This window comes from Oreochromis niloticus, linkage group LG16 (assembly GCF_001858045.2).
Source record: "Oreochromis niloticus isolate F11D_XX linkage group LG16, O_niloticus_UMD_NMBU, whole genome shotgun sequence".
NCBI lineage: Eukaryota > Metazoa > Chordata > Actinopteri > Cichliformes > Cichlidae > Oreochromis > Oreochromis niloticus.
Window position 1 is genome coordinate 17058010 of NC_031987.2, and position 25870 is coordinate 17083879.

Here is a 25870-nt window from a genome sequence, read left to right on the forward strand (position 1 = left end):
GGTATTTAAAGAACAGAACGCATCAGTCCTTGCTAATTTCATCTGTGTGCGGCGAACCCCGAAGAACACTGTTTCACTGAGACGTTTCAACCCGACTTACATCACAGCTCCATTCACGCACTCGACTACCTCTGAGCTTTCTCACACCCAGGAAGTGCACACTCACACTGCTATTCTCAAAAGAGCAGGATGCAACCTTGAAGTTGTTCCACAGCTTTCAATAAAAGAGAAAAAAAAAGCGTTTCTTTTTCAGCGAGAAATCTGTTGCTGCATAGAAAGTTGAATAGCTGTTGGTGACAGTTTCATTGCTGGCGTCAGTGGAGGACAATAACGGGCGAAGGACGGTGACTACTGATGTCAGAGGCGGATGTGTGACAAGCTGCACACAATGAAGGCCAGAGAGCGGCGAATCTTCAAGCGTTACCTCGTACAGCGGAGAGCAGATTCCATCAATCCATTCTAGCTGAAGCCCTGGCAACTCATCCTTCCTGTTTCGGTCAAAAATGGCCTGAAACACAAAAGACAGAATTTATTCACATCTATATCAGTGCTCACACTGGACAAACAACGGTTACAAGTTAGCCTCATGGTCCCTAAAGTGCTGCCGTTCCTGCTTTTGTAAAAGAAAATTCTCATTCAGCTCTCAAGACAGCTAACTTTATTTTCCATTCCCCCTCACTCTCCTGCAGCCGGAATTTAAGAGCCTCCACCGAGGCTGTGCTTCAGAGATAGTTACTGGGATATGACTTAGAAGTTAATATTTAATTTCCAACACCCACACACAGAGCGGTAAAGGTTTGACACAAGCAGCAGACCTGAGGCTACTGAATTAGTTATTTCAGAGAGGAGGCAATGTGGCCTGGCTCGATTACTCAACAGCCATTAATTGTACGTGGAAAGCTGTCTGTTTTCCCCTTTTAAGGACTTCCAACATAATTCAAGCTCAAAAACCCCTCAGTCAAACAAACAGTGCTCTTTTGCTAATTAAAAAAAAGGAAAGATATTTTCTTCTAAAGTCCCAATACACCAAAATAGCCTGCATTAATGAATAAAAAGGTCACATTTTGCTCTAAATGCAACCGGGGGCAGTTCTTTTCTTTTTCTTCTCTCTTTTTTTCAGTTTTTAAGAATGACTGCAAGTCTGTCCGCAGTTTTCTTTCTGGCACAGCAGCAAGGTAGTGGAGCAGTCAAGCTGACCATATGCTTTTCTCACACTATGGGACGCAAGCTCTCGTGTTTCCTAAACAGCCACTATGTGCAGCGACTGCAGCAAAAATCTATCTTCAGCATCATCAGCTCTTAGAGGTCAACAGAGGGGAGAGAAACTGCAAAAAGCACAAAACCAGAGCTGGCTCGGTTTACTCACAGAGGGCGTGAGTTTCAGCTCCAGTCTTTCTCTGTCGCCCTGCTCAAAGAACTCGCTCGTCACCAGCTCAGCCACCTGAAGAGAGACAATTCAATAAGGTGCTAATTCAGTCAACTAAGTGATTAATCGCCAATTACGCCTCAAGTTATTATGTCTGTCAAAGAAAAGCAGCAGATTCCCACAATTTATATGCAGCGGCTAGTTAAACATTTTTGCTTCAAAATGCTTTAAATGATGATTTGATTATGAATGCAGCGTATCTTTCTGCTGCTCAGCCATTTCAGCTCTACATGAATGGATTTGAAATGCATCCACACTAATGTCGCCTGTGTTACATATGAGCATGAGAGTTCACACTGTTTTTGTCACCTTTCGTGATATTTCCCAGGGCTTAGTGACAGCACCGAGATCACATGCTGTCATCATCATGGATCTGCGAAGACATATTTATTTTAAGAAGCATTAATAATCCCAAAAAATGTAACGTAAAACCAAATTCAATCAGGAAGACAAAGACATACACGATTACCTGCACATGTCTCTATGTGCCTTCACATTCCAGTTGTACTCGCCATTGCTGACCAGCTCAAAGAACATGTTTCTATTCCTGAATGAAAACAAGAAATCCTCATATGTGCATGTAAATTACATAAATTCCACAAGGGGGCGATGTTACCTAAAAGAAACCCATAGTAAGCTGTGAACAGCTAGAGGCTCTGTAGCTGTCAGTGTGCTTCACCGTCAGGGCTCTGTGGACATCTCACTAACAGTTTAATAAGCAGTGTTGTTTTAGCGGTACATACTCAAAGTAAAGTGTGAGGTCTGTGGCCAGAATTGACTGTTTCAGCAGCTGCATGAGGTCGCTGTACTCTGTGGACGAGAGGTTGGAGAAGATATTGTGACCCTGTGAAGAGACACACAGAGACACCATAAGGAAAACATAAGCCACGTTTCTAAAAGCATACAAGTAGCCTGAAATGAATGATTACTGTCCCTGGACATTCAGGATAAGTACCATTCCTATGACCTGCTACATAATTTTTAAGAGAAGCACTAACCTGTTGTCAGATATACAAACTAAAGCAGCTGACGTGATAGCAGTGTGGGATATCTTTAAAAATGTATTACCCAATCCTAGCATTTTCCGTCCACTTAAATGTTTTCACCGCAATAACTATTAATATTTGATATTTAGTCCCAAAATTTCAACTTCAACTCATCTGGGCTTGCTCACATTTGGCCTTTAATAAAAGTTTGGGCTAAATTTAGTTACAATCTACGTGTTAAAATAAGCATTTGTCAACTAGAAAGGTGGCACACAGATCAATGAAAGTACTGTCAGTGTTGAATTTGAAGTGTTTTTGTGTTTTACAGTCAAAGTTCTAGTTGAGCCCCAGCCTTTTTTTTTTTTGTAATTTAAAGATTCTTAAAAAAAGAATTCCAGTAATAATGTATACTAATACTATTACTAATAATACTTCTACTAATAGGTACTAATTCATATGTGGGGAAACATATACAGAGCATTTTGTGACAAGAGAGAGCTGATAAACTGAAACAAAGACCTTCAGTTCTAGATATTATAGAGAGATACCAAGTGTCACCTATGTCAGCACCAGAAAGGGCTGATGGGAGAGTTTTTAAAAATCAGGGGGCGTTTGAAGGGAGTGTGCTTACTACACCTGGTATTCACCCCTGTTTGAACCATTAACACACCTAAATATCTGACCAAATTGTCAGTTCATATGGAAATTAAAGCCATATAAACCTACACCACCATAAAGAGTTTCTGTGGTATAGAGAGAAGAGAATGAGGGAATGTGCAGTCCTATGAAGTCTTCACACATTTGACATGTGAAAAAGTCATAAAAAGATCTTATTTGGACAATTAAGGCATAATAGTAGAATAAAAGCGATCAGATTATATCCACTCTCCTCTAAAGGATGGTTTGCAATTAGCAGAGGTGTTTAAATACTGATCGTCACCGCTTTCCCTTTCACAACCTGAGCATTGAACTCTAAAAACTGTGCCAACATGCTTGTAATTCCTTTCATCAGCTCATGGGTTCCTATGAAATATTGAACTGCATAACATCAGTAACACAAAGGACATCTCTCATTCTGTCACAACTGGAGCAGATGAAGGAAGGAGGCGACTGAAATAGAATGACTAGCGGGAACTGAGAGATACAAAGGAAGCGAGTGACGTTTAAAAGTTTACAATTTTATTAATGGTTTGCGCGGGCTGGCGGATTGAATTTGAGCTCTAGCTTCGACTTGAATTAGCCCCGCTGTTCATTTATATGCTAATGAACTAAGGATAACAGTAGTTCAACCCCAGTATCAACACACACCATTATGATATTCCAAGCAAACATTTGTCAGCTTACTGTGTTGTCAGCACCACGATAATGAAGCCGGTGGAAACTACCGCTAAGCTTCGCCTCAGCTGCTCCCTCAAAACGCCTTCAATTACAACTTCACGGAATCCAGTCACCTGGTAAAATGTCTCTCTCAACCAATTACCACCGAATCAATCATCTCTGTAATTACATTGATTTGAGGGCAGCATGAGCTATTTGTTTATTCGTTCACATGTAGCAGACAATCCACACCACTTGTCTGCCTCCAAGCACTGTGAGTACAAACTACCCAGGCTTTCTGAAGGACACTCAAGGCTCTTCTTTAGATGTTGGCTGCCTTTTGTTTTGTTCTCTGTCAATATGATCCCACACTGCTTCATTACTGGGGAGGCCAATCCATGACTGTAGTGGGTTTTTATATCCATGTATTCATTTACTACACTGGCAGTGTGGTTGGGATCATTGTCACTGCTGAAAATTGAAACCTTCACCAATCAGATGCTTTCCAGGTGTTGTAAAATGGTGTATCAAAATGTAATGGTACTTTTCTGCATTTCCCAGCACCAATGTCTTTTACAGATGGCTATAGATGCTCACTGTTGGACCTCTGCACTGACTTCCTCTGTATGTGCAGAAAATTTGGATTTGGATTCATCACTCCATAAAATCTATTACCACTGATTTTTCAGTCTAGTTCTTGTGTAATTTGTTATACATCAGTCTTTTCTCCCTCTTTCCCATTTAAGAAGAATCACTTCTTGACAAAAACTCTTCCACTGAGACCATTTCTGCTGAGGCTCCAGTGAACAGTAGATGGATCATTGACGGGCCAGTTTCCTCAAATATATTAGGGACACACCATATTGAGATACCACACCATACTGAGATAGGACAACATTTAAGCTGATAGCACTTCTAAAATACTATTTATTAATACCATTTTATCTGTGGCATTTTTTCATAGATTTAATTGAGTAAACAAAGGATTTATTTTTGCATCAGACACTAGTAACAAAGTGCTTAAACGATTTAAAATTGATTCTTTGCTAATCTGTCCATTATCGGTCAACACAACACTGGTTCATTCCTTGTGTGAGATGACTTTTTAATGCTTAATCATTCATAGATCAGTGTTAAGTGGCTTCAAACAAACAAAAACCATTCCTCTAAAAATATTCAGGTACAAGAACTGAACTGAAAATGAGTGAAAAAGCAGCCAATGTCCAAAGAAAAACATGTCTGGAGAGCTTCTGCTCAAGACCACTTTAAAAAAATAAATGTCTCTACTTGGAAGTAAAATATAAAGAAATGAGGGGTGGCACAAGAATTTTACACAGTAGTGTATTTACCAAAAAAGGTCATATCAGTCCTTTAAGGTCATAACTTTAACCTTCTATCACTCACTGTTCAAACTTCAGGATTAATAGGCATTGGCATCTACTTCAGCATGTCATAGCAGGGAAACCATGAGTGTTACTAAAATTATTGCATTAATTTTAGGACCTGGTGGTTCCAGGTTCCTGTACTGTGCATGCTGCTAGCAGCTGGCATCGGTAATGAAATTAGTTTGACCATGTAAAATATCAGTGCAGTGAAAAAGGTCTGCAGTGCAGATATTAACAGACTTTCGATATAATGAAAAGTAGCACAAATATGAACATGCAATGCACTGAAATACAAGAGTGCTGCAAAAAATGTCTTTGTGAAGAGATTCTGAATGTCGGGTCTTTCTGAATGCTTTCTGTTTTGTCTGATTTTTTTTGTTTGTTTTATGTTTTTTTGGCTTGTTTAAGTAAAACACATAAACCTTGAAAATATGGAGTCTCCAAGAGGTAAGTGTATCGAGGGCACAATAACTTGGTTGTTAAAGGTGTTTGAAATCAGAAATACAACATGCAGAGGTAGACATTAGCAAACCATTTATGGTAACTGCATTGCAGCAGATATAAGAACATAGCCCACCTCGCTCTGCAGGATCATGACAGCATGGTTGAAGTGGTGGTGTTCCAGTGTAGCAGAGGTCCCATAAAGCAGAGCGAGAGCTGAGCCCGTCCTGCCAAACACACACACGCGCACGCATATTGGGATCAAAAACGAGGGATAACATAATCAGGATTCAACACATGCAGAGAAACTGATTGAGTCTGATATGATTTCCTCACCAACCTGTCACCAAGTGTCGCAATACAGAAAACAGCTTGAGAGTCATATCCTAAACTGCAGCAAAAACTGAGAGGTTTCACACTGAATAAGATCATCGTTTAATTTAGCTTCTAAAAAGAATACTCAAGAGAAGTGACATTGCCACAAACGACGCATGCGAGCTGGATTTAAAATGCGAAATATCCTACATTATAGCACCATCTTTAAATGTTATTTATTTCCCACGGTAAAAATCAGCATTTCTTATAATGAGGGTTTTACAAATGTGAATTATTCTGGATTAATAGGTTGAGGTGTACACGCAATTGCAGTACATCTGTTGGCTGCTCATCCATGATGTGTGTCCTGTTCCACCACATCCCAAAAGTGCTGTTGCACTGAGATCTGGTGACTGTAAGGGCCATTTAAACACAATGAACTCACTGCTCTGTTCAAGAAACCAGTTTGAGATAATGTGATAAGAAGATGGGTACAGTGTGGTCATAAAGGGATGAGCATGGTTAACAACAATGCTCAGGTAGGCTGCAGAGTTTAAACAATGCCAAAGTCAGCCAAAAAAAATATAATTGAAAGCAGTACACCACCAGGAGTTTGAACTGCTGCAAGGCAGGTTGAATCCACATTGTCATGTTGTCCAGCCTCCTCATCAACAAGACATTCTAACCCTACTGCTCACTTAAGAGTTTCTCTTTTTCAGATCATCAAATCACTTTTCTTTCCCATTCTGATGCTCGCTTTGACCTTGAGCAAATTGTCTTGTCTACATTGTCTAAATGTACTGGGTTGCTGCCAAGTGATGACATCTGCATTAACAAGCAGCTGAACAGGTGTTGGGCTGCTAAACCCAACACTACTGTGCCCAGCTTGAAAATAGTTGGTGCATTCTGAAAGTTAAAATACAATAAAGGAAACCTTAAACTGTTGAGCAGCTGAAATCCTACATGAAACAAGAATAGCGAGAGAAATCTAACCTTCGAAGCTACAGCAACCAGTTTCCTCAGCTGCTGTACATTTACAGTGTTATTGAAATAAAAACTGCTCCAACGCTGTGATAAACACCCATTCTTTATATAAACATGTTGCCAGAATAACATTTCTCATATCATTTTCTGATATATTTTCGACTGTGTTCCAACATTTTTGAAAATCAGGTTGTACTATAACAATCTTGATGGAGGCAGAAAATATTTATATTTAGTAATTTATTAGCTTTTTATTAAATGCATTCAGAGTCAGCAATGTTTACAGCCTCTTCGTTAAGCAGACTCTTATATAAGCCTTAAACAACTTCCGACTTGACTCTTGCTGATCTGAGCTGCACTACTGCAGACTGCTGCAGATGGGAACACACAGCAGTGTGTAGATGGCAGTATGTTCGTATGTGTGTGTGTGTTCCCTTACTTTGCTTGAAAAGCGTTGTTGGTGCCCCTGTGGTCCAAGTCATGGCACACACATCCGACAATAAGGGCTAAGATCTCCACGTCTGTCAGAGTCTCCTGGAAACCTGCTGTCTGATTGGCACAGAGAACAGGAGGCAAATAAGAAATCACACACACAGAGAGACACACACACACACACATTCCATGTGCACCAGAGCTGCATCTATTACTCTATAATTTTATGAAGCTGTAAGCAGTACATTGAATAAAATGGAAAAAACACTAAAACAGCAGCATCATCCAAAACTGTATCCCTCTAAAAATGAGGGGACTGCAGTAACACAGCCAAACAGTGAGATTTATGGCTTGGATGAATGGATTCTGGAGGCCATGTGCTGAGTGAGTCACTATAGGTCATTGTGGGGATAGCGGCAAAGATAGCAAGGCCCTCAGCCTACTCATTAAAGCACATGGGAGAAGAGCTGAGGGGTCCAGAGGAGCTTACACACTGCTATTTCTTTCCCCTCTGCCAATAATCAATTCAGATGGGACGCCACACATTAATGCTGCACTTGATTAAGTGAACTACACTGTGGTGTTTTTATATGAGTTTGTGTGCATGTCTGCATGTCTGTATGCATGTGTAATTGTGTGAGAGTGTGCGTTACCCCAAGGACCTTAAAAATGAAAAGGCCTGCTGGAAAAGCGGAAGTAATTCTCTTGGGGTCTCAATTCAAGCAAACACAGAACTGGCTGTTTGTACAGTTAATAATATAGTGAGTCATCATTTAAATCTCTGTGATTTCAGCGTAGATCAAACTGAAATGTAGTATTACATAAAATAATAAGATTTTAACAATCTTAACATTGATCATAGGGTCATTCATCAGCTGCCTAGTTGCAAGCTGGCTAGTTATTTCCATTCATATTCATGCCAGTGTGCAGCAAAGCTATTGCAACCTTATCTTTAACGTCTCTCATATACGCCACGCTAACTTGATTTTCTGTACATCCAGCAACATCCAGGTCCACCATTTAAATATACTTACTATCATATCATATGTCAATCACCGGTATCCTGTGCTCCGATTGGTAGTCACTTGGCTCATTCTCCTCAAAGTTTAGAAAAGTTTAACTCAGAATCCACCCCTTTCACATCGCCAGTGATTTTTCATCCATAGTTTGCTAAAGGCACTGAATGCCACTGACTTTCTATGGCCTCTGGTCACCATGGTGATGGTGATGATAAAAAACTGTCCAACTTTGCTGCAGACATGTTCACAGCTTGGTCTGAAAAATATTCCATTTCTTCACTCATTTAAACTGCATGGAGAGGGATTTTTTTTCGCCAATTTTAATTGCATTAAAGTTTAAAGTTGTGAATTACTGGGCTTCTTTTCCAACATAGGCACCTGTAGCCAGCAGCTTTCTTGGAAACTGCTTTGGGGCTTTGTAGTGGGCTTCTAGACCTAGAATTTATGGTGTTGGTGGCTTTTGCAGCATTTCTAAGAATATAATGTGGAAAAATAAAGTGGCTTGCTGTATGGTTAACACTATTCAGTGACTGTCAAAGACTTTTGTGCACTAGATTTGGGAAGTGAAGTTCATTGAAAATGACAGCAACTTCACGTGACATCAGATGAAATAACCACTGGTTCAATTCAATCATTTTATTGTGCTTACTGGGAAGCTCGGTTTACAGACAGACTGCCAAAAATTATCCACCAAAAAGAAGGATAAGAAAAATGGTACAAAAAACCCCAATAAAAAACTCAATTTGGTCACACGAAGTGGAGCAATCAGACTTAAACTTAAGCTGCGGGACTGAATCATGTGACAACAAAGGAAGGGTACAAAAGGGTAGCAGGTTACCTAGGCAACCAGAGCAACTCAAATGTCCACTAGCAGTCAACCATTAGCAACAAAGTGACGTGACAAAATCGCTTTCCCCTTTAGCACTAATTAGCTGCTGGCAAACCAAACCAAACTAGCAGTAGCTGATAAGTTAGCATTCACAATCTTGTCTTGAGATAAGGCAATTTTGACACCAAAAAAACAGGATAGCCCAATGCTACACTATGCTAACACCACTTTGGAAACTTATAGAAACCAAAAAATTCTCACACTCCTCCAACATGATTTTGCTTGGTACTAGCTCGCTACACACTACCTGGACAGTTACTGTGTCCTCTCTTTTTTGCATATTGATGGTTGTCAAAATCACTACCTACCACTTTGGAGTGTCAGCCATATCTGCGCTGGTTTTTGCTAGTGTTAATAATATTAAATGTAGCAAAAACCAGGCTGGATTTTGCTGAAGTGCTTTTTGAAATTCTTCATTCTGTATTTTTTCGTGGCCCAAATAAAATTCCATCACGGATAGAAACTTTGGTAAGTTGTGTACAGTTGATGTATGTTGAACATCATAGGTGAAAAAAACGCAAATGTAAAATGTAACATCGTATTTGCAGGTGGATTGTGAAATAAAGACTATTTATAGGAAAATTAAAAAAAATTGACATCTGTAAAAAGGGTTTTTTTCTTCTAAATTTATTGTCATGGTCAGCTTAGCTACTGACAGTGAAGGATTAGAGGAGGACCCAAATGCAGATGTGCAGAGGCAGACTGCATTAACTGAAAGTGAGCTGTTTAATGACTGTTTATATTCAAATAAAAAAGCAAAACATAAGGTCCAGAAGCGGAAATTGAAAACTATAAACTACAGGAACATAAAGCTTGAATAAGCACTAAGACAAGGGGAACAAACACTCAAACAAAGGACAAAAGGAGACAGCGATTATATGTACACACAGGAGTGCAATCGGGGAAGTGGAGACAGCTGGAGAGGGTGAGACAGCTGAAGTAAATCACAGAGAAGAAGATGAGGAAAGTAAAACAAAAAGCAAAGTGGAACGAACAACTAACTCTAAGATAACGAAATGGGAAAACAGATACATGAATGAGCTCATTATGGGATACTTGACACGAGAGGAAAGACTAATGAAGGAAGAATTAAACTCTAAAGCAACTAAAAACAAGACTAAACACACTAAGATTACATGAAGTAAATCAAAACAAAGACATGAATCAAATAGATTATTTAAATAAACCAAAACCAAAACCTCAAAAGTACCCGGTTAAACAACACAGGACCATAACACATATATACATATATATAATAATCATTGTATGTCTGATGATGGCTGTTCAGATTGACCCATTAAGAAGGAAATAGGATACATACAAACATATATATAGATATACACTATGATCATTAGAGCAAACAAAATATTTAATTAAGTTTTCCAGTTATCAATAGCAGTTTATATGGCAACAGCTCTCATATCGTCACTGCTGGTCAGATCAGCTTTCTCAAAGCTTTTCTATTCTTATCTCTAACTGTATGTTGAAATGCATTGCCTTGATGTAACTGTTGCTGTCTAGAACAGAAACTGATCAAAAATGAGCATGACCCTTACCGTCAGCATGGCAAACATGCACTGGCAGACGTTGAATGCGTGTCTCCAGTTGTGATAGAGAACCATTCGGTAGTTTTTTCTGACGGTCAGCAGCCATCTGCACAGCGTCTGCAGGGTAAGACAGGTGGAGAGATGAGCACATGGGTCAGCAGTCCTCGTGTGGTTACAAAACAGTGTTCGGGGCAAGCTCAATCAAGTATTAAAGCGAAGGAGTTAAGACAGAGAAACTCAGTGTCCTCACCTCATAGTCAATCTTAAATTTCTGCACCATTCCCAGTTCCATAAACATTCTCAAAGCTGCCGTTATCATGGCATCAACATCCAGAGAGAAATCATCAAAGGAGAGCTTGTCGATGCCCAGCTCGCAGACCAGGGGGATGTTAGCAGCCTGTTTCGCCATGGCGGGAGGAAACATACAGGAGGAATAAGAACATGAGTTCCAATAGCAAAAATGAAGATGAAGAGGTCAGAGGATGTTGTGCGATTTTCAGATGTTATACGGAAATATGAAAACATGCTAATTAAGACCCCAAGGCCCATTTGGAGGGGTTTAAGATTAATGAGGGGGATCTACTGGAGGATTTCATTGTTCTTTACTTTCAGAGCTCACTGACAATTGTGGCAACAATAATCATCAGCAGCTTTTTTTCTGTGGTATTCAAACAAAAATATAAGATTCCAATTAAACATTTTTATATTGAAGCATGTCTTCTATCTTTAATAGGTTCTAATGAGCACAATGTCTATCTGAGCAGGAGATGCTCTTCCTGACTAGAGTCAGCATTTATAATTAAAGGATTTTGAGCTTTGCAGTCAAATCTATCTTAGCAGAGTTACCGTTTCTGTAAAGCTGTGTTTCTCTTCCCCCTCTCTCTGTATTCTCTAACAACCACCAGTGTTTCCTGCGCAAACATTTGCCTTTGTGGTCAGCAGGTATTCTTCTCTTCTGAATTCATAGCCCCGGGGTTATGAAATGTCAGCCAGGTTTGTTTGCCACTGCCTTTTTCACACCAGTGGAATCCCAGGCAAGCGTGTTCAACAAGGCTACTTATGTAGAGCAGTTACGAAAGAAATTGGAGGGAAAGGCAGAAGCAGAGAGCAGTGCTGCATGAGGGGGCTGAAAGATCACACAGGCACACTAGAGAGCAGGGATCCTACTATGCAATAATGGCCACAGGGGAAAATCCTAAACAAGAAAGTGCAGGAAAATAGGTCATATCTATTTTTCAGAAATGTCCTGCCAATTAAAAATGTAGTCATTTTCCATATTTTCATCTTTATCAATAATGCATTGTGAATGAATGCTTATTGATTGAAGTAATCCATTCCAAATGCCACAATTAGTTTAAATTCACAGGGGAATTCTCAGCTCCTATTTATTCTTGTGCGCTGCTGCAGTTCTTTTGAGAGGCTGAAGTCTGCCAATAATTTCTCTCTTTTGCCATAGATTTGTTTTCCCTTCTCATTAAAGTTAATAAGAAATTGTTATTTAATTAGAAAAATATATATCTTAATTAAAGCACCTACGAGGAAACCGAATACATTGTGAGTATCTTGACTTCCTGTGAAAAAGCTTGCATTTTATGTATCAGTAAAAGTTTACCTTAGATCAAACCTTTGTGAAATCAGGATGCAGCAGAATCCTAATACACCTTTAATGTTGCTGTTTTATGTCATATGTCATAATGAATTATTGATTCTTATTATTGTCTTATTATAATTAATTAAGGACAACATTTAGAAGAACAAAACATTAGATCATGGTAATTCTCTGCATCAATACAGACATCAAGAAGCCTCTCTTAAGACCTTTTCTCTTGTCTTACTTCTTGTCTTCGCTTTTGTGATTGTTTGCTTCGGCCTCAATAGTTTCCTCCAATGTCCACTAAACAGTGACTCCAAAAGTTAACCAATCTCTACAAACTCCAAATTTAAAATGACCCACTTTGGTCTTTTTTTAGATAATTGGATGCCAATATGATCGCTTGTGGATGCTAGCCGTCAGGTTTGTGATGTACAAAGTTTATATACCTATATACACTCACCTGCACGTAATTACATTAAAAAGAAATAAGCAGGAACATAAAAACAACAACAACCACAGGACAAGAGGGGACAAACAGACTTACAGATGTAACAGTAAATAGGAGATTAGTGGGCTGGAAAGGCCAGAGTAAAGGTGATTTGTGAGCTTAGATTTAAAAGCAGAGATGTAGGACTCTTTTTATGTGAATCGGTAACTGATTCTAGAACTGTGGAGCTGTGACTACAAAGGCTCTGTCGCCCTTTTTTGTTTGAGACGTGACCATGGGTCATATGAGAGATCTTTGCCAGTGGATCTGAGAGACCTGGGAGCTGATAGAAAATGAACAAGACTGGTGATATAAACTGGGATCTACCCATTAAAAGCCTTCAAAACAACCAGCAAAATCTTAAACTGGATTCTAAAATTGACAGAAAGCTTATGCAGCAAGGCCAGGACTGGAGGGATGTGCTCATATTTCTTAGTACCAGTCAGCAGTCTTGCTGCTGAATTCTGCACCATCTGCAGATGTAGGTATGGGGAGTTACATTAATCCAGACGTGAAGTAATAAAGGTACACATCATTTTTTCCTGATCATGAGAATGATAACCTCAGTTTTGTTACTGTTTAACAGCTTTAGCAGTTGTTAATCATCCATCCTTAATTGTCTTCAAGACCGTCCAGTAGAAGCTGTAGGGAATCCTGATATTTTACTGGAATATATAGCTGTAAATCATCAGTATAGAAATAAAAGGCAATGTTATATCTCTTAATATTATTATTAAGTGGGAAAAGGTGCAAAGAGAGGTTTATTGGCTCCAGGATGGACCCCGAGGGACCCCACAAGAAATAGGGGCAGAGAATGAGAAAAACTAAGAGACACCTTAAGACAAGAACTGAACCAGTGAATAGCTGTAACCTTAATGCCAACCCAGTGTTAAATGCAAGCCAAAAGAAGGTTACATTATCACCTGAATCTAATGTGAGTAACAGATCATTGCTCACCTTCAACAAAGCCATTTCAAGTGCTGTGAACAACTTCGACATCTAGCCCCCAATAACTAACATCTTATTAAAAATGAGGCTTCAAAACAGGACTTTAGTAGCTTTTACGTGGTTTGGTCCATCTTTTATTTAGAGTCTATGGAAGTTACCTCCTTAAAAGAATACCCTACAAGGTGGTGCTTTCTTCCAATGCCTTATAGCTATTTTGATCAGGTTTATTTAGCCAAACTAAATGCTCAGTTTGTTTGCAGCTGCAGGTAATGAGTAGGATATGGCACAGCAAGCTAACTTCATTTAACCCTGATATAAAAGTGCAGTGGCCAATTTGCACAAATGCCTCCTTTTTTGTGTTTTTCCAGAACATTAAAATATAAAAACTTGAATGTGCCACAACTGCAAATTCTGAAAGAAAAACAAAGACTTCTACTGTGAACAACAGTGAACATCTATTACCTTGAATTTGTCAACTTCAGTCTTGGAGCAAGTGGCATGGTACGACAGAACCTGCAAAATGATGGCACAGTGTCACTCAGTGTACTTTTCAAACCCTTACCAGGAAGGCTCTACAAGAAGCCCAGCTGTTGCTGCAGCCGAAAATACTGCCTGTTTGTACGTTTTAGTGGATCATCCAGATGATGACGGTAACACTCACATCTGGAACAGCCTACAAGAGCTGCAATGTCAGCGCTGATTCCATCGCCATGTTCCGCTCATTCCCCGAGAGAAATTCTTTGCACAGGCCTGCGGTTGCTTATTTGATCATGTTTATTCAGTGCTACCAGACGCAGTGCATCAACATATTAGTTCACCCAGTGTCTCAATTCTGTTCTCTACTTGTCCTATTTGGAAACAGCAGTGCTAACTACCATAATGCACCTGAAAGCTCCCTATTGTAATCTAAGGACATACTGTAAAGGCTGAATAGTGCTGAATGGCTTCATACCGCAGGGCAGATGAGGGATTGCTTTTCACTGCCTCTCATTAATTTTCAATAAAACCTTTGTGAGAAGGTTATCTACGAAGAGAGATCAGCACTTTTTTTTTATTCGTACATTCTTCTGGAAATATGAGACAAAAAAGAGGAGCCAAGTACAAGAGACCACTGAGAGAGAATAAGTAGGAAGGGAGTTTACATTTCCCATGTAGCAGCTGTTGTTTGCTGTGACTTCTGGGTAAATGTGTTACCCCTGAGCTTATGTTGATTGGAACGTAAAGTAAAGATGCCGTTATAGTGAATGAAACAGAGAAATATATACGGTAGGACTCACAAGCACAAAATAAACACGTCAAGCTGTTTGCATAGCAGTGTTTTTGCAGATATAAGTGGATACACAAAAAACGCGCTCTTACATCCAAAGCCACCGACTGCTTGGCCCAAGACTTTTTCACCTGGTCGTACATGATGGTGTTGTTGATGCCCAGTCCACAAAAGATCACAAATGCCTAAAAGGATAAAACAGAGAAACTCCCATGGTTCCCAAAATGTTTAGAACCATGTTTCCCATGGTTCCCAAAATGTTTAAATGTTTTGGTAATGCTGAAAAAAATACACAAGCAATTGTAATACCTCAAAAAGACGCTGGTCTGCATCATCGAAGGGTTTCCCATCAAGCCTGTTCAGCACTTGGGCAACACCTGTTACACAAAATAAGTTTACCCATACCAACAGCATAGCAGTAATGCTTTAAGGTTGATGCTAGCAGACTAGTATCAGGATCAATATTATGAATTATTAAAGAAAATTAAGGGAAGAGGCAACAATAGTGCACATAAATGTGGTTTATAAACAAAAGTCTGCAGTGCAGCTATCTCCCATGTTAAACTTTTGGAAATCAGTGAAAACAGAAGAAGAAAATGACTGTTTAGTAGTGCTGAAGCTGCAAAATAGTTAATGTTATCTTTGACAGAAAATCCAGTTATTCTCCACAACCCTGCAGTGGGATTTAACAAAGCAGTCTTTCCTTTTTAGACGGCTTCTCTCATCGTCTAATCAAAACAGAAAGAACTCCGGTAATAAAGAAGAACATCCAATTAATACAGCAACTCTTATTTCCACATCATTACAATTTTTATTTATCTGTAGGAGGTGAAAGAAGCCTGTCAATGGGATTATGTGGTGGTTTCAATGAATAGTGTGAAAAGAATTTACAATGCAACTATGATCAATTTTCATTTTGGTCCCATTAATTTTTAATGCATGGCAAACATTCTCTAAAATCTAATTTTGCTCCTTCTGTATTGAGCTTGTAATTTGTGATGAGTTGCAGCATAGACAAGCTAATAGGTTTAATGAGGCTACATTCCTAGTGCCACAAGTGTTTCATTTAAAAAACACACACACACACTATCACAGTGATCACAGCACTAATACAAGTTTTTACGCAAACGGCTTATGGTCTTGTGTGACTGTACCGTGCAGTTTATTCACTGCTCTGGCGGTGTCAAATTTTGCTTAGAGCTTCACAAAGCATTGGGCCAGACCTGAGCTGCAACCAGCTCAGCACTACATTAATCCAGGAGGAATTACAGTGTATCAGAGAACTAACCTAAACTCAAAGTCATCTTCATCCAGTAGCTGGCAATGTTACATTTTGTGAAGCAGCAACCAGAGCACTGTTAACCTATCCCTCTAAGAAAGCACATTTTAAGTCAAAGCTCCACTTGATTGGCTTAGAACAGCAATTATAATGCCAGTTTTTTATATACAACAAAGAGTTTCTGCTGGTCAAGAAGTTCAATGAAAAAAAGTTTTCCAATAATTTTCCTTATACTTTAGATTGAATTCCAGAGGTTATTCATTTTAGCTCCTGTAGAACATCCCAAAAAATAAATGAATAAATAAATAACTGTTAGGAGAAGGAGGCCTTTAGTGCTAAATGCTAAATGGAAACAAATTAATGAACTGCTACAGTTTAGATGCGGGGATAGCGCCTGTGCCCATTCTTTGTACCATAACAGATGTGTTCAAATCTTCTACCCAATGCAATAATCCCAGAAAAGCTGGAAACAAGCAACAGAGCAGCAATGAGCACTTGAGTCTATGGCAACTTTCTATAAAGTTGAATCATGTCAAGTCAGATTTATTTTTACAAAACATTTTTTTTTTAAACAGCTGATCCTGTAAGTGCGGCTGAAATAATAAAACAATATAAATCAAAAGCAATCAAAACTCAGTCTGGTTTAAAAGCCAAAGCATGAAAGTGGGTTTTCAAGCGGCTTTAAAAGTTTCTGATGTTGGGGAGATCCCGATGTGATGTGAAGAGGCAGTTTGTTACACAATTTAGGAGCAGCTTCTGTGAAGACCCGATGTTTAATTCGGAACCTCGCGACAGCTAGGAGCATGTGTTCACCAGACCCCAATGGTAAAGTGGGAGCAGGGGCAAACAATCAGTGAGGTACGCAACACCAACCCAGGCAAAGACTTAAAAACTAACAATAGAATCTTAAAATCAAGAGTTAATTTTGAGAACCATCTGCATAAAAATGAAGTGATTGAACTTGGGCCAAGAACAGACACCTGAGGAACCCCACATGAACTGAAACGCATATCCCAGTTAAATGTGATTTAATACAGGGATACTATAATCTACAGCATCAAAGGCAGCACTGAGGTCTAAAAACACAAAAATAGCAGAATACCCTGAGTCAGTAATGGTTAAAAGGTAAATACACTTTTAAAAGTACAATTTCAGTGCTGTGATGTGCTTTAAAACCAGATCGAAATGCTTCATTAGTACTGTTTCAGTCTAAAAAGATCTGGAGTTTAAGAAACCTTGGAAATAAAGAATTTAGAAATTGGTTCAAAGTTGGGTAGAACTGTTGGGCTGTGGTTTTTGCATTTTAAGAGCCAGAAGTCAGGTGCTACAAACGTTATGTATATCACTATATTCCACTTCAGACAAAACTACCCTGTCAAAATACATACTACACAAATAAGTAGGTAGTGTACACAGTGTACGACACTAAAGGGACTAGGCATTTAAGTATAATCAAAAACAAAATGTTTTGTTCTCTCTGTTTATGTGGATAGTAAAATAATTGTTTTTATTTTTAAAAAGATATTCATTAAATTCAGGAAAATAAATCATTAAAAATACCTGGTGAGCCAGCTGCTTTTATTAAAGTCAGTTTCAATTATGCATAATATGCTAAGATGGATTTCACTAACATTTCAACATCAAAAATCATTATTATTGTTAAAGTATTTATTGTGGTTATATTTTGAATGAGTTGGCTGGAACCTTGCGGATGACACAAGGGCTTTAATTTTTCTAGCTGAATGTAGCCTTGATTTGAGAATTTCATCTTCTGCTGCTTTGTTTGTATAATGGTTTTTCACTCCAGATCCTCAGGTGCCACCCACACACTGTATTTCTTCCTCACTCTTTCTGTTCTTCTTCCTCTCCCCTCCCTGACAAATGCACTTACACCTACGCAAAGATGCACACAGGTCTTCACCAACCATCTGCACCAGATATGCTGATCACTTTGCACTCAAATAAAACTAATGGCTTCCCGCGTCAGATCTCAGTGGACTGAATGGAGCAGCTATCGTCGCTCCTCCTTGCAATATCCAGCACCAAAGCCAGACGAGAGATCAATGATTTATCAGAGTGTCAGTGTGGTGTTAGCCTGGGGCTGATTCACAAACACAAAGCACGCTGCCAGAAGAAGGGAACCACCTCTAAGTGTGGTGTGATGGTGCAGCATGGAGTTAATCATGCAGTCTCAGCTGAACAAATTTTCAACCCCCCCCCCTCTTATATTCTCTGCCTTATGCAGCAAAAAGGTGCATGCCTGTGCAGTATTAGTGGTAACGGAATTACTGCAATTGAACACAACATGCGGCCAAAAGTATGTGGACTGTGGTGGTGTTTTATGGCTTGACTTATTGCTATTGGTTTCAGCTAGGAACACTTACTACAAATGACTTTTAAAATGATATTTTAGGACATTGTGAGCTTCTTTGTGGCAACAGTTCATGTCCTTTGCAATAGGAAACTTGACTGCACTACACAGAAGCTATCCAGCACCTTAGTAAGTGCATAAAGTCGTTTAGCCATCCCGGAAACTTTTAACCAGAAGAGTTTTAAAATCTATGTCAAAATCAAGTATAATTAAGCAGAAAAATCAGTTCAGTGTAACAACTTACCAATAATTTGGTGGTTGCTGTTCCATATAGGGACACAAAGCACTGAGCGGATATGGAAGTCAGAGAACTGGTCTGCCTGCAAAAAGTGGGAGAATAAAACATTATAATTATTCTACATAAAATGTGTTTTCATACTCTAAATGTGACATTATGTTCTAATGTTTGGTTGAGGTACAGTAGCTTTATGTGATCAATGTTTTTTTTTTCTCATCAACATCATGAAAAAACTGGTGAAAAACTTGTTAAATTTGATTGTGGTTATAATTATTCTTTATTTATACAGTGCAGTTTAACATAGTACAAATATAAAACATGAAACTGATGTACTGCACAGAAGTTTATAACTATAAGCCATAAGTCTATAGCTATTTCTAAAATAGTTTCGAACCATTTTCTTTAAAATCTCCACTTTGGGGCAAGGACATGGACAGAGGATGTGCACTCAAATGCCTTTGATATTTAAAACAGATTACAACTATTCTGAATGGCTACGACATTAAACTGATGCATTTGAGACTGATTTTAAGAATATGTTTTTATTGTAAGTGCAGCATTGACAGAATACTTCTGTTTGGAAGATCAAGTGCAGAATCAGACACGTATTGAAAGATTTTAAATGATAGCCATGGTACTTTTAATAAATCCACCATACCAATATTACCTATGCATACATGTCTCACCTGTAATAGAAGTGCAGTGCTACATGGAAATGTCAGAAATGCAGAAAGCAGGTTGTAGTAGTGAACAGCAATTTAAATTTATTGGAAGTCTGGTGGTAGAACTGTTACTTAAGATTGACCATGTCAACCAGGATTCTGCAGCTCTGAACTTTTCTAGACATTCCCCGGAACCGGTGCATGTAACGATGCAAATGTCAGACTCAGCTGGATCGGACACTAGCCAGACTTTTACCCGCCAGCTACACTCTCCCTCACCGAAACCCCACAGAGTATTTCAGTTAGTGTGAAAGTGTCTTAAGTAGAGCGTTTCCTGCAGTGCAATGAGAAAGAACAACTTTGGAAAATTCACCAGCCTAAAGAACTGGCAGCCAGTTTAATCTGTATGAGCTGTATGAGCACTTTACCATTGTGTGAATCCAGGTTAAATGTGAGTTCAAAGTAAAGTTGCTTAATGTGAAAATTAGTAGGAAACCATCATACATATACACAACTTAGCCATGTATTTGTCCCAACAGATTGTCAATGTAGAGAACTGTAATGTCTTCAAGTGTCTGACATAGAAAATTTGCTTCAGACCAGCTAACATGTGCCGTGTGCCATCGCATGACTATTCACAGTGCTTTGAAACTTTGAAAACAAAATCATTGTTTGCCACTGGTCCTACTTGGCAGTTTTGGCTCCCCTGCAACTTCCTTCTCTTTTTCAAGTTTTGAAACAGTGAGGCTCTACACAGTGGTTGCAAGATATCTTTAGGACAGAGAAGTGGTCAGAACAGGTTTTTCAAGGAATTATCCAAACATAGCAGGGCCGCGTGAAAAAGGCCACAAGTGCACAAGGAAATTACTCTGAAGAGCACAGTGGGCAGATTTAGATCAGGTATGCTTTTATTGGTCTCAGCTTTTTGAATTCACGTTGTATATATGTCACAATGGCAGAGAATCACAACCAGTCCCACAAATCATTTAACCTTTTTTTTTTAAAAATCCTGGTGATGTGAATTTTAGGAAGTATGTTACTGTGTGGTTACCTCAGCATCAAAGCGAGGATCCTGATAGGCGTCACTAATGTTTACAGGCAGTCCTGTGGAAGCCACCAGCTCCGCAATGCTGTTATTGATGAGCCAGTCTGAGTAAGATGATTTCTCCAAGCTGTCTTTGAAACTATGGTCAGAAAAAAAAACAAGATAGATGACAAAAGACACATCATGGAGAAAAAGTTCTCAGCCAGATTTGTTTAATTTGACTGTGTGAGATGAGGTGAGGATATGTGAAATGAATCCTTGTGACCTAAAGGTTCAAAGGTTCAGCCCCAAACAACTGCTGTTCAGACCTTCAGAATTAAGTTGGCTTAAAGGGAAAGGTAATGTAGTTAAAACAACTTGTTTCAGGCCTGGGAACAAGCCAGTGTAGAATAAATTAATAAAGGATTAGCATGAACTGTGAATCACACATAGCTGCTCCAGCAGAGTCCAATAATAAAACAGGGAGCTGGAAATGAGCACAGGTCAGATCCCCTTTATACGGATTTAGAAATGTTACAATAAGCAAACAATGTTATTTTTAGTTACTTGATTTTTTTTTTTTAAAGTAATGAAAGTAATGAAAAGTTAAGTATACAGTATGAGCAATTTTCTGATTAGACGGTGCCCCCACTCTCTGCCAGACACACCTGCATCACTATTCAGACTGTTTCCATCTTATTGCAGGGTGCCATCACCGAGTTTTTACTTTCAAATACGCCAAGGTAAATGTTCAGTGTGGCTCATTTTGTCTTTTAAGGTTAGAAAAAAGACGGAACGACACAGATGTCAGATCTTTTGGATCCCTTTGATCTAGCGATACAGCTGTGTGTAGATGTGGAACCACAGCACAGCAGGAATAAACCACATGGGTGTGATGGCAATCTGCCTTACCTCCTGTTTCTTTTTTACTGTGTTTATCTCCTAATTCTCTCTCTGTCTTCCTCGGTTCATCCCTCTCATAAAGGAACATTGTCCTTATGGGAGTAGCTGGGGATTTTAGGCACATCAGAAATCTTACAGTATCCTCACCTTTTGTCACCGAATGCATTTATTTAATTACACACATAAATTTCACTAGCTCTCTTGTTGCTGAGATGTGAACCTTTAGGAAAGAGATGTTTCAGGAATTTGTGCAGTTTTATTTACAAACTGGCTTCATATTTAAAATGTGACAGTAGCAACACATATCGGAAGGGAGCGTGCAGCCAGAAAGAATAAATTTCCCAGTCTAGCGGCTGAACATTTCTTTCATCATCGCTAATTTTTTAATATTGGTATTTCTTGTGTTATGATATTTTTAAATTACTGTTATAGCTACTGTAACTACTGCCTCAAAGTGACCATATCAGTTACAGCAAGTGCAGGACTTGGGGGGATAATTTGTCTTCCTTTTCAGCCCTTTTTTTCATCCATAAACATCCTACGCAATATTAAGCCTCTCTTTCTCCACTCAGCCATGCCTAGCTGTAGAAAGAAGCAGCAAAACCCAATTAAGCAGGGCTCCCACAGTATGCCTTCTATTCAGAATCAGCATATTACTCCCACAGCACTACATAATAGTCAAATTTTATACATATTTTTTTGTCCTTGATGGACGCTCTGCAGATTCAAAAAGGCTCTGTGCCGAATGCACAGGTGCCATGTTGCAGATATGACTATTTAATGAGAAGAGTAATGGTATGATGAGTGAGGAAATGGAAGGAAAAAGTATGGGGGGGGTTGTATGGGTTTGTTTTTTTTTTTAATCAGGCTAAATGTTACTGAGGTGCTCTGAATGAAACATACCTGCTTTCGGTGTCTGCGCTACACTTAGGGGAGAGCAGCTCGAACGACTTGGTGAACTTCACAACCTGAAAGATACAAAAGGGAAGAAATCACAACAGCTCATGGACATACAAAGTATTTACTGGGGAAAAAAAGGGGGGGGGGGGGGAACAGAAAACAAAACAAAAAAACAAGAGCGCACATGCGCAAATGCACTGACATATAAACAGCAGGACAGCAGAGAGAAAAACAGTACCGGTGACTCAATGTCCTCCAGCAACTGAACAGAGCAGCGCTCGCACTTAAGCAGCGTCTGGGCACGGTGCATGATCTTCCTGACAATCTTCTCCAGGTCAGTCTGTTCTTCAAACAGGTCATTGACTACTTCCAGGAGTGCCTAAAGACCAGTGACAGAAAACGTTACCACTGGCATTATGCCCAACAATTCGAGGATGAATAAAAAAATCTGTCAACAGGTAATAGTGATGACCCTTTGAATAAAGATGTTTTGCCTCGCTCAGCTTTTGGAACCTGATTATTATCATTATCTCTAAACCATAAACCAACAGCATGATATAATATGATTACTTTGCCCAATAAAAGAAAATTAGGCCCTTTATCTTAGCGAGTGCCAATCGAATTTAATACACAAGCACATAAAAATCATGCGGTGTAAAGGAAGCTCTCCTCATTTTTCTTCTCTACTCACTGAACTGTGCACTCATTATGTTCTCTTCCATCACAGATCAATGCCTGTGACATGAATTAGTGCATCTCTTAACGGTCCCTAAGAGATTTAGATCATGAACCAGGCCCCTTGCTGGATACGTGCCCATCCCCCTCCACAGATCCACAGAAAATGTCCAGACAGGGCTGCATGCTGCTCTGAGATTCCCACTGCAGTGGCAGCAAGTGGGCTGCTGCTGATCAATACTCAGCCTCGACGTCAGCATGAGGGGGGAGGAAGTACCGCTGATCCTAGGGGTAGGTGGGGATTATTATCTTGGTTGGCCCTGTTGCCCTTACCCGACTCCTGTCATACTCCTTCCTTGAGGCGGCAAATAGCTGGGCGTTGGAGATTGCAATGCCACAGAAGGGCAGGTACATCTGCAGCACCTGTGGACAGATTCAACAGATTTGCTGACTAAATAAAGCAACAGGTTTGCAGTGCATGTTGAAATGAGACACATTTAATCTTTGAAACTAACCTGTAAGATTTCATGAAACATCGTTTGAAGTAGTAGATATGCCACAAATAAAACATTATTGTTGTATAAAAAAATACAATATAATATTAAATCTCATTTGACTTATACGGACAGTTTGTTAGGTACACCTGTTCCACTGCTCATTAGCACAAATATCTAATCAGCCAATCACAAGGCAGTAAGTCAGTCCATTGGAATATGAAGACATGGGCAAAATGCTCTGCTGAATTTCAAACTGAGCATCAGAATGAGGAAGAAAGATGATTTAAGTTTAAATGTGGCATTACTGTTGTTGCCAGAAACTGCTGATCTACTGGTATTTTCCCACACAACCACCTCTAGGGTTTACAAAGAATGGTCCATAAAAGACAAAGTATCCAGTGACTCAGAAAAGTACTCATTCCAACCAAGGTAGGCAGAAGAGCATCTCTGAGCACACAATACATGAAACCATACCAGATTTCACTCCTGTGAACTAAGGAAACTGAGGCTACAGTAAGACAACACAAAAGCATGAATCCATCCTGTGATGGTTCAATCTGGTTTTGATGGTTATGATATTTTTTGGCACATTTTGGACCCCACAGTACCAACTGAGCATTTTTAAACAACACAGCCTACCCGAGTATTGTTGCTGACAATGCCCATCCCTTTATGACCACAGTGTGCCCATCTTCTGATCAATAAAACAAAGTCACTAAGTTTAATTCACCTCAAACATGAAACATGGAAACATGAAAACGAGTTCACTGTAGTCAAATGGCCTCCACAGTCACCAGATCTCAATCCAACAGAGCACCTTTGGGAGGTGGTATAAGTATAGAATTAAAGAAGTCCAGTCGTTGTAAAAAAAATATATAACAAAACATTAAAATAATATATAACATTTAACCAGAAGAAAAAGGTTTTTTCTTGCTTGTAACCCTTCTCATTTAGCATTAGGAAATTAAAACGCAAGTAATATTTTCATCCAGGAAAAACTTAGCTGTTAAATTAAATTGGAACAAATAAGAAATGGCCTTTCATTGGTGTTATTACTTGCTAGGACAAATAAATCAATTCAACTGACATTTTACCATTTGACCAAATAGTCTGATTTACTGTGCCTGTGGCTCATAACATGAATTCCTTATTTCCCTCATATTTTCTTCACATAAATAATGTAATCACTTGATGTGGCCTGATTGCTGTAGCTAATATGTATGGTATGTATGAAATGAATTGTATCGGCAGTTCAGAGTCAAACTACATTCCATGCTTCCTTACCACAGTTATACGCACCTTACCTGTACAGAAGGTGCAAAGCAGCGGCTGCAGTGCTACAAAAATATGTCTGTGATGTGAACGTGCGGCTTGAATTCTATATGACCGCAGTTCTCCAACAATGTGGCCTTATCTGTGTGACACTCAGCCCCCATAACATTAAATCAATAGAATTTAGGTTGTGTGCTTCCTTGCGCTGCCTCTTTGTTTAGTTGTCAATCTTTAGCATCTGGCTGCTGTGTAAACAATACAATCAGCACAACAGACGCACCAATATTTACCAGCCTTCAGTGTGACCTGAGGGTAGGGACATTACAACAATACATGAATGGGAAGTTACTCAGCTGTCGCCACTGATACAAGGATATCGCTTTCATCTTTCAGAAATTATAATCTATCAGTTCCTCATCAGCTGCAAATGAACATGTGGAGAACACAATGCTAAAGCCTTCTGTGGAAAACTACGCCTGTACCTGTGACCTACATGGAAAATATTCTTTTACGTACACCGTCGGTTCACAGCTTCTGCTGCCCTGTGAGGTGATAATACCACCGGATGTTACCTACTGAAGTTCAAACCAAGCAACAGACTTGGGAAGGTGATTTAAGTGACTTTGAATTTCTTGAACATGGCAGTGTTCTTTGTGCCAGATAAGCTCATCTGAGTATTTCAGAAACTGCTGAGCTACTGGGATTTTTTTCGTTGATGCCAGAGGTCAGAGGAGGATGGCAACATTGCTTTGAGCTGATAGAAAGGCAACAAGTAACTGCAACCAAGGTGTGCAGAAGAGCATCTCTGAATGCACAATACGTTTAACCTTAAAGCCAATGAGTTACAATTGTAGAAGACCACACCAGGTGACACTGTTGGCTAAGAAGAGGAGGCTGAGGCTACAATTGATACAGGCTCACCAAAAATGTTGGAAAAATGTTGCCTTCACATGGCAAGCAACATCCTGCCTTGTATCGACCATTCAGACTGGTAGTGGTGGTTTAATGGTGT

At 39.3% G+C, this 25870-nt stretch overlaps 1 protein-coding gene across 2 annotated transcripts in view; it reads right to left on the reverse strand.

The window, feature by feature from the left end:
* The window catches only part of pde11a (phosphodiesterase 11a), a 46443-nt gene that overhangs the window by 8758 nt on the left and 11815 nt on the right, over positions 1-25870 (reverse strand). The window contains exons 3-19 of one of the 2 annotated variants that reach the window (XM_003447370.5): positions 23423-23512; positions 22653-22793; positions 22418-22482; positions 20639-20771; positions 18932-19007; positions 15347-15414; positions 15130-15222; positions 14233-14283; positions 10992-11138; positions 10751-10858; positions 7294-7403; positions 5692-5782; positions 2170-2270; positions 1896-1973; positions 1736-1799; positions 1367-1441; positions 425-508 (exon numbers count right to left, since the gene is read on the reverse strand). In XM_003447370.5, the coding sequence (XP_003447418.1) occupies positions 425-508; positions 1367-1441; positions 1736-1799; positions 1896-1973; positions 2170-2270; positions 5692-5782; positions 7294-7403; positions 10751-10858; positions 10992-11138; positions 14233-14283; positions 15130-15222; positions 15347-15414; positions 18932-19007; positions 20639-20771; positions 22418-22482; positions 22653-22793; positions 23423-23512 (1575 nt within the window). Of the gene's footprint in view, positions 1-424; positions 509-1366; positions 1442-1735; positions 1800-1895; positions 1974-2169; positions 2271-5691; positions 5783-7293; positions 7404-10750; positions 10859-10991; positions 11139-14232; positions 14284-15129; positions 15223-15346; positions 15415-18931; positions 19008-20638; positions 20772-22417; positions 22483-22652; positions 22794-23105; positions 23314-23422; positions 23513-25870 lie in introns of those variants that run through there. The other variant, XM_025904004.1, reaches the window with a different exon arrangement.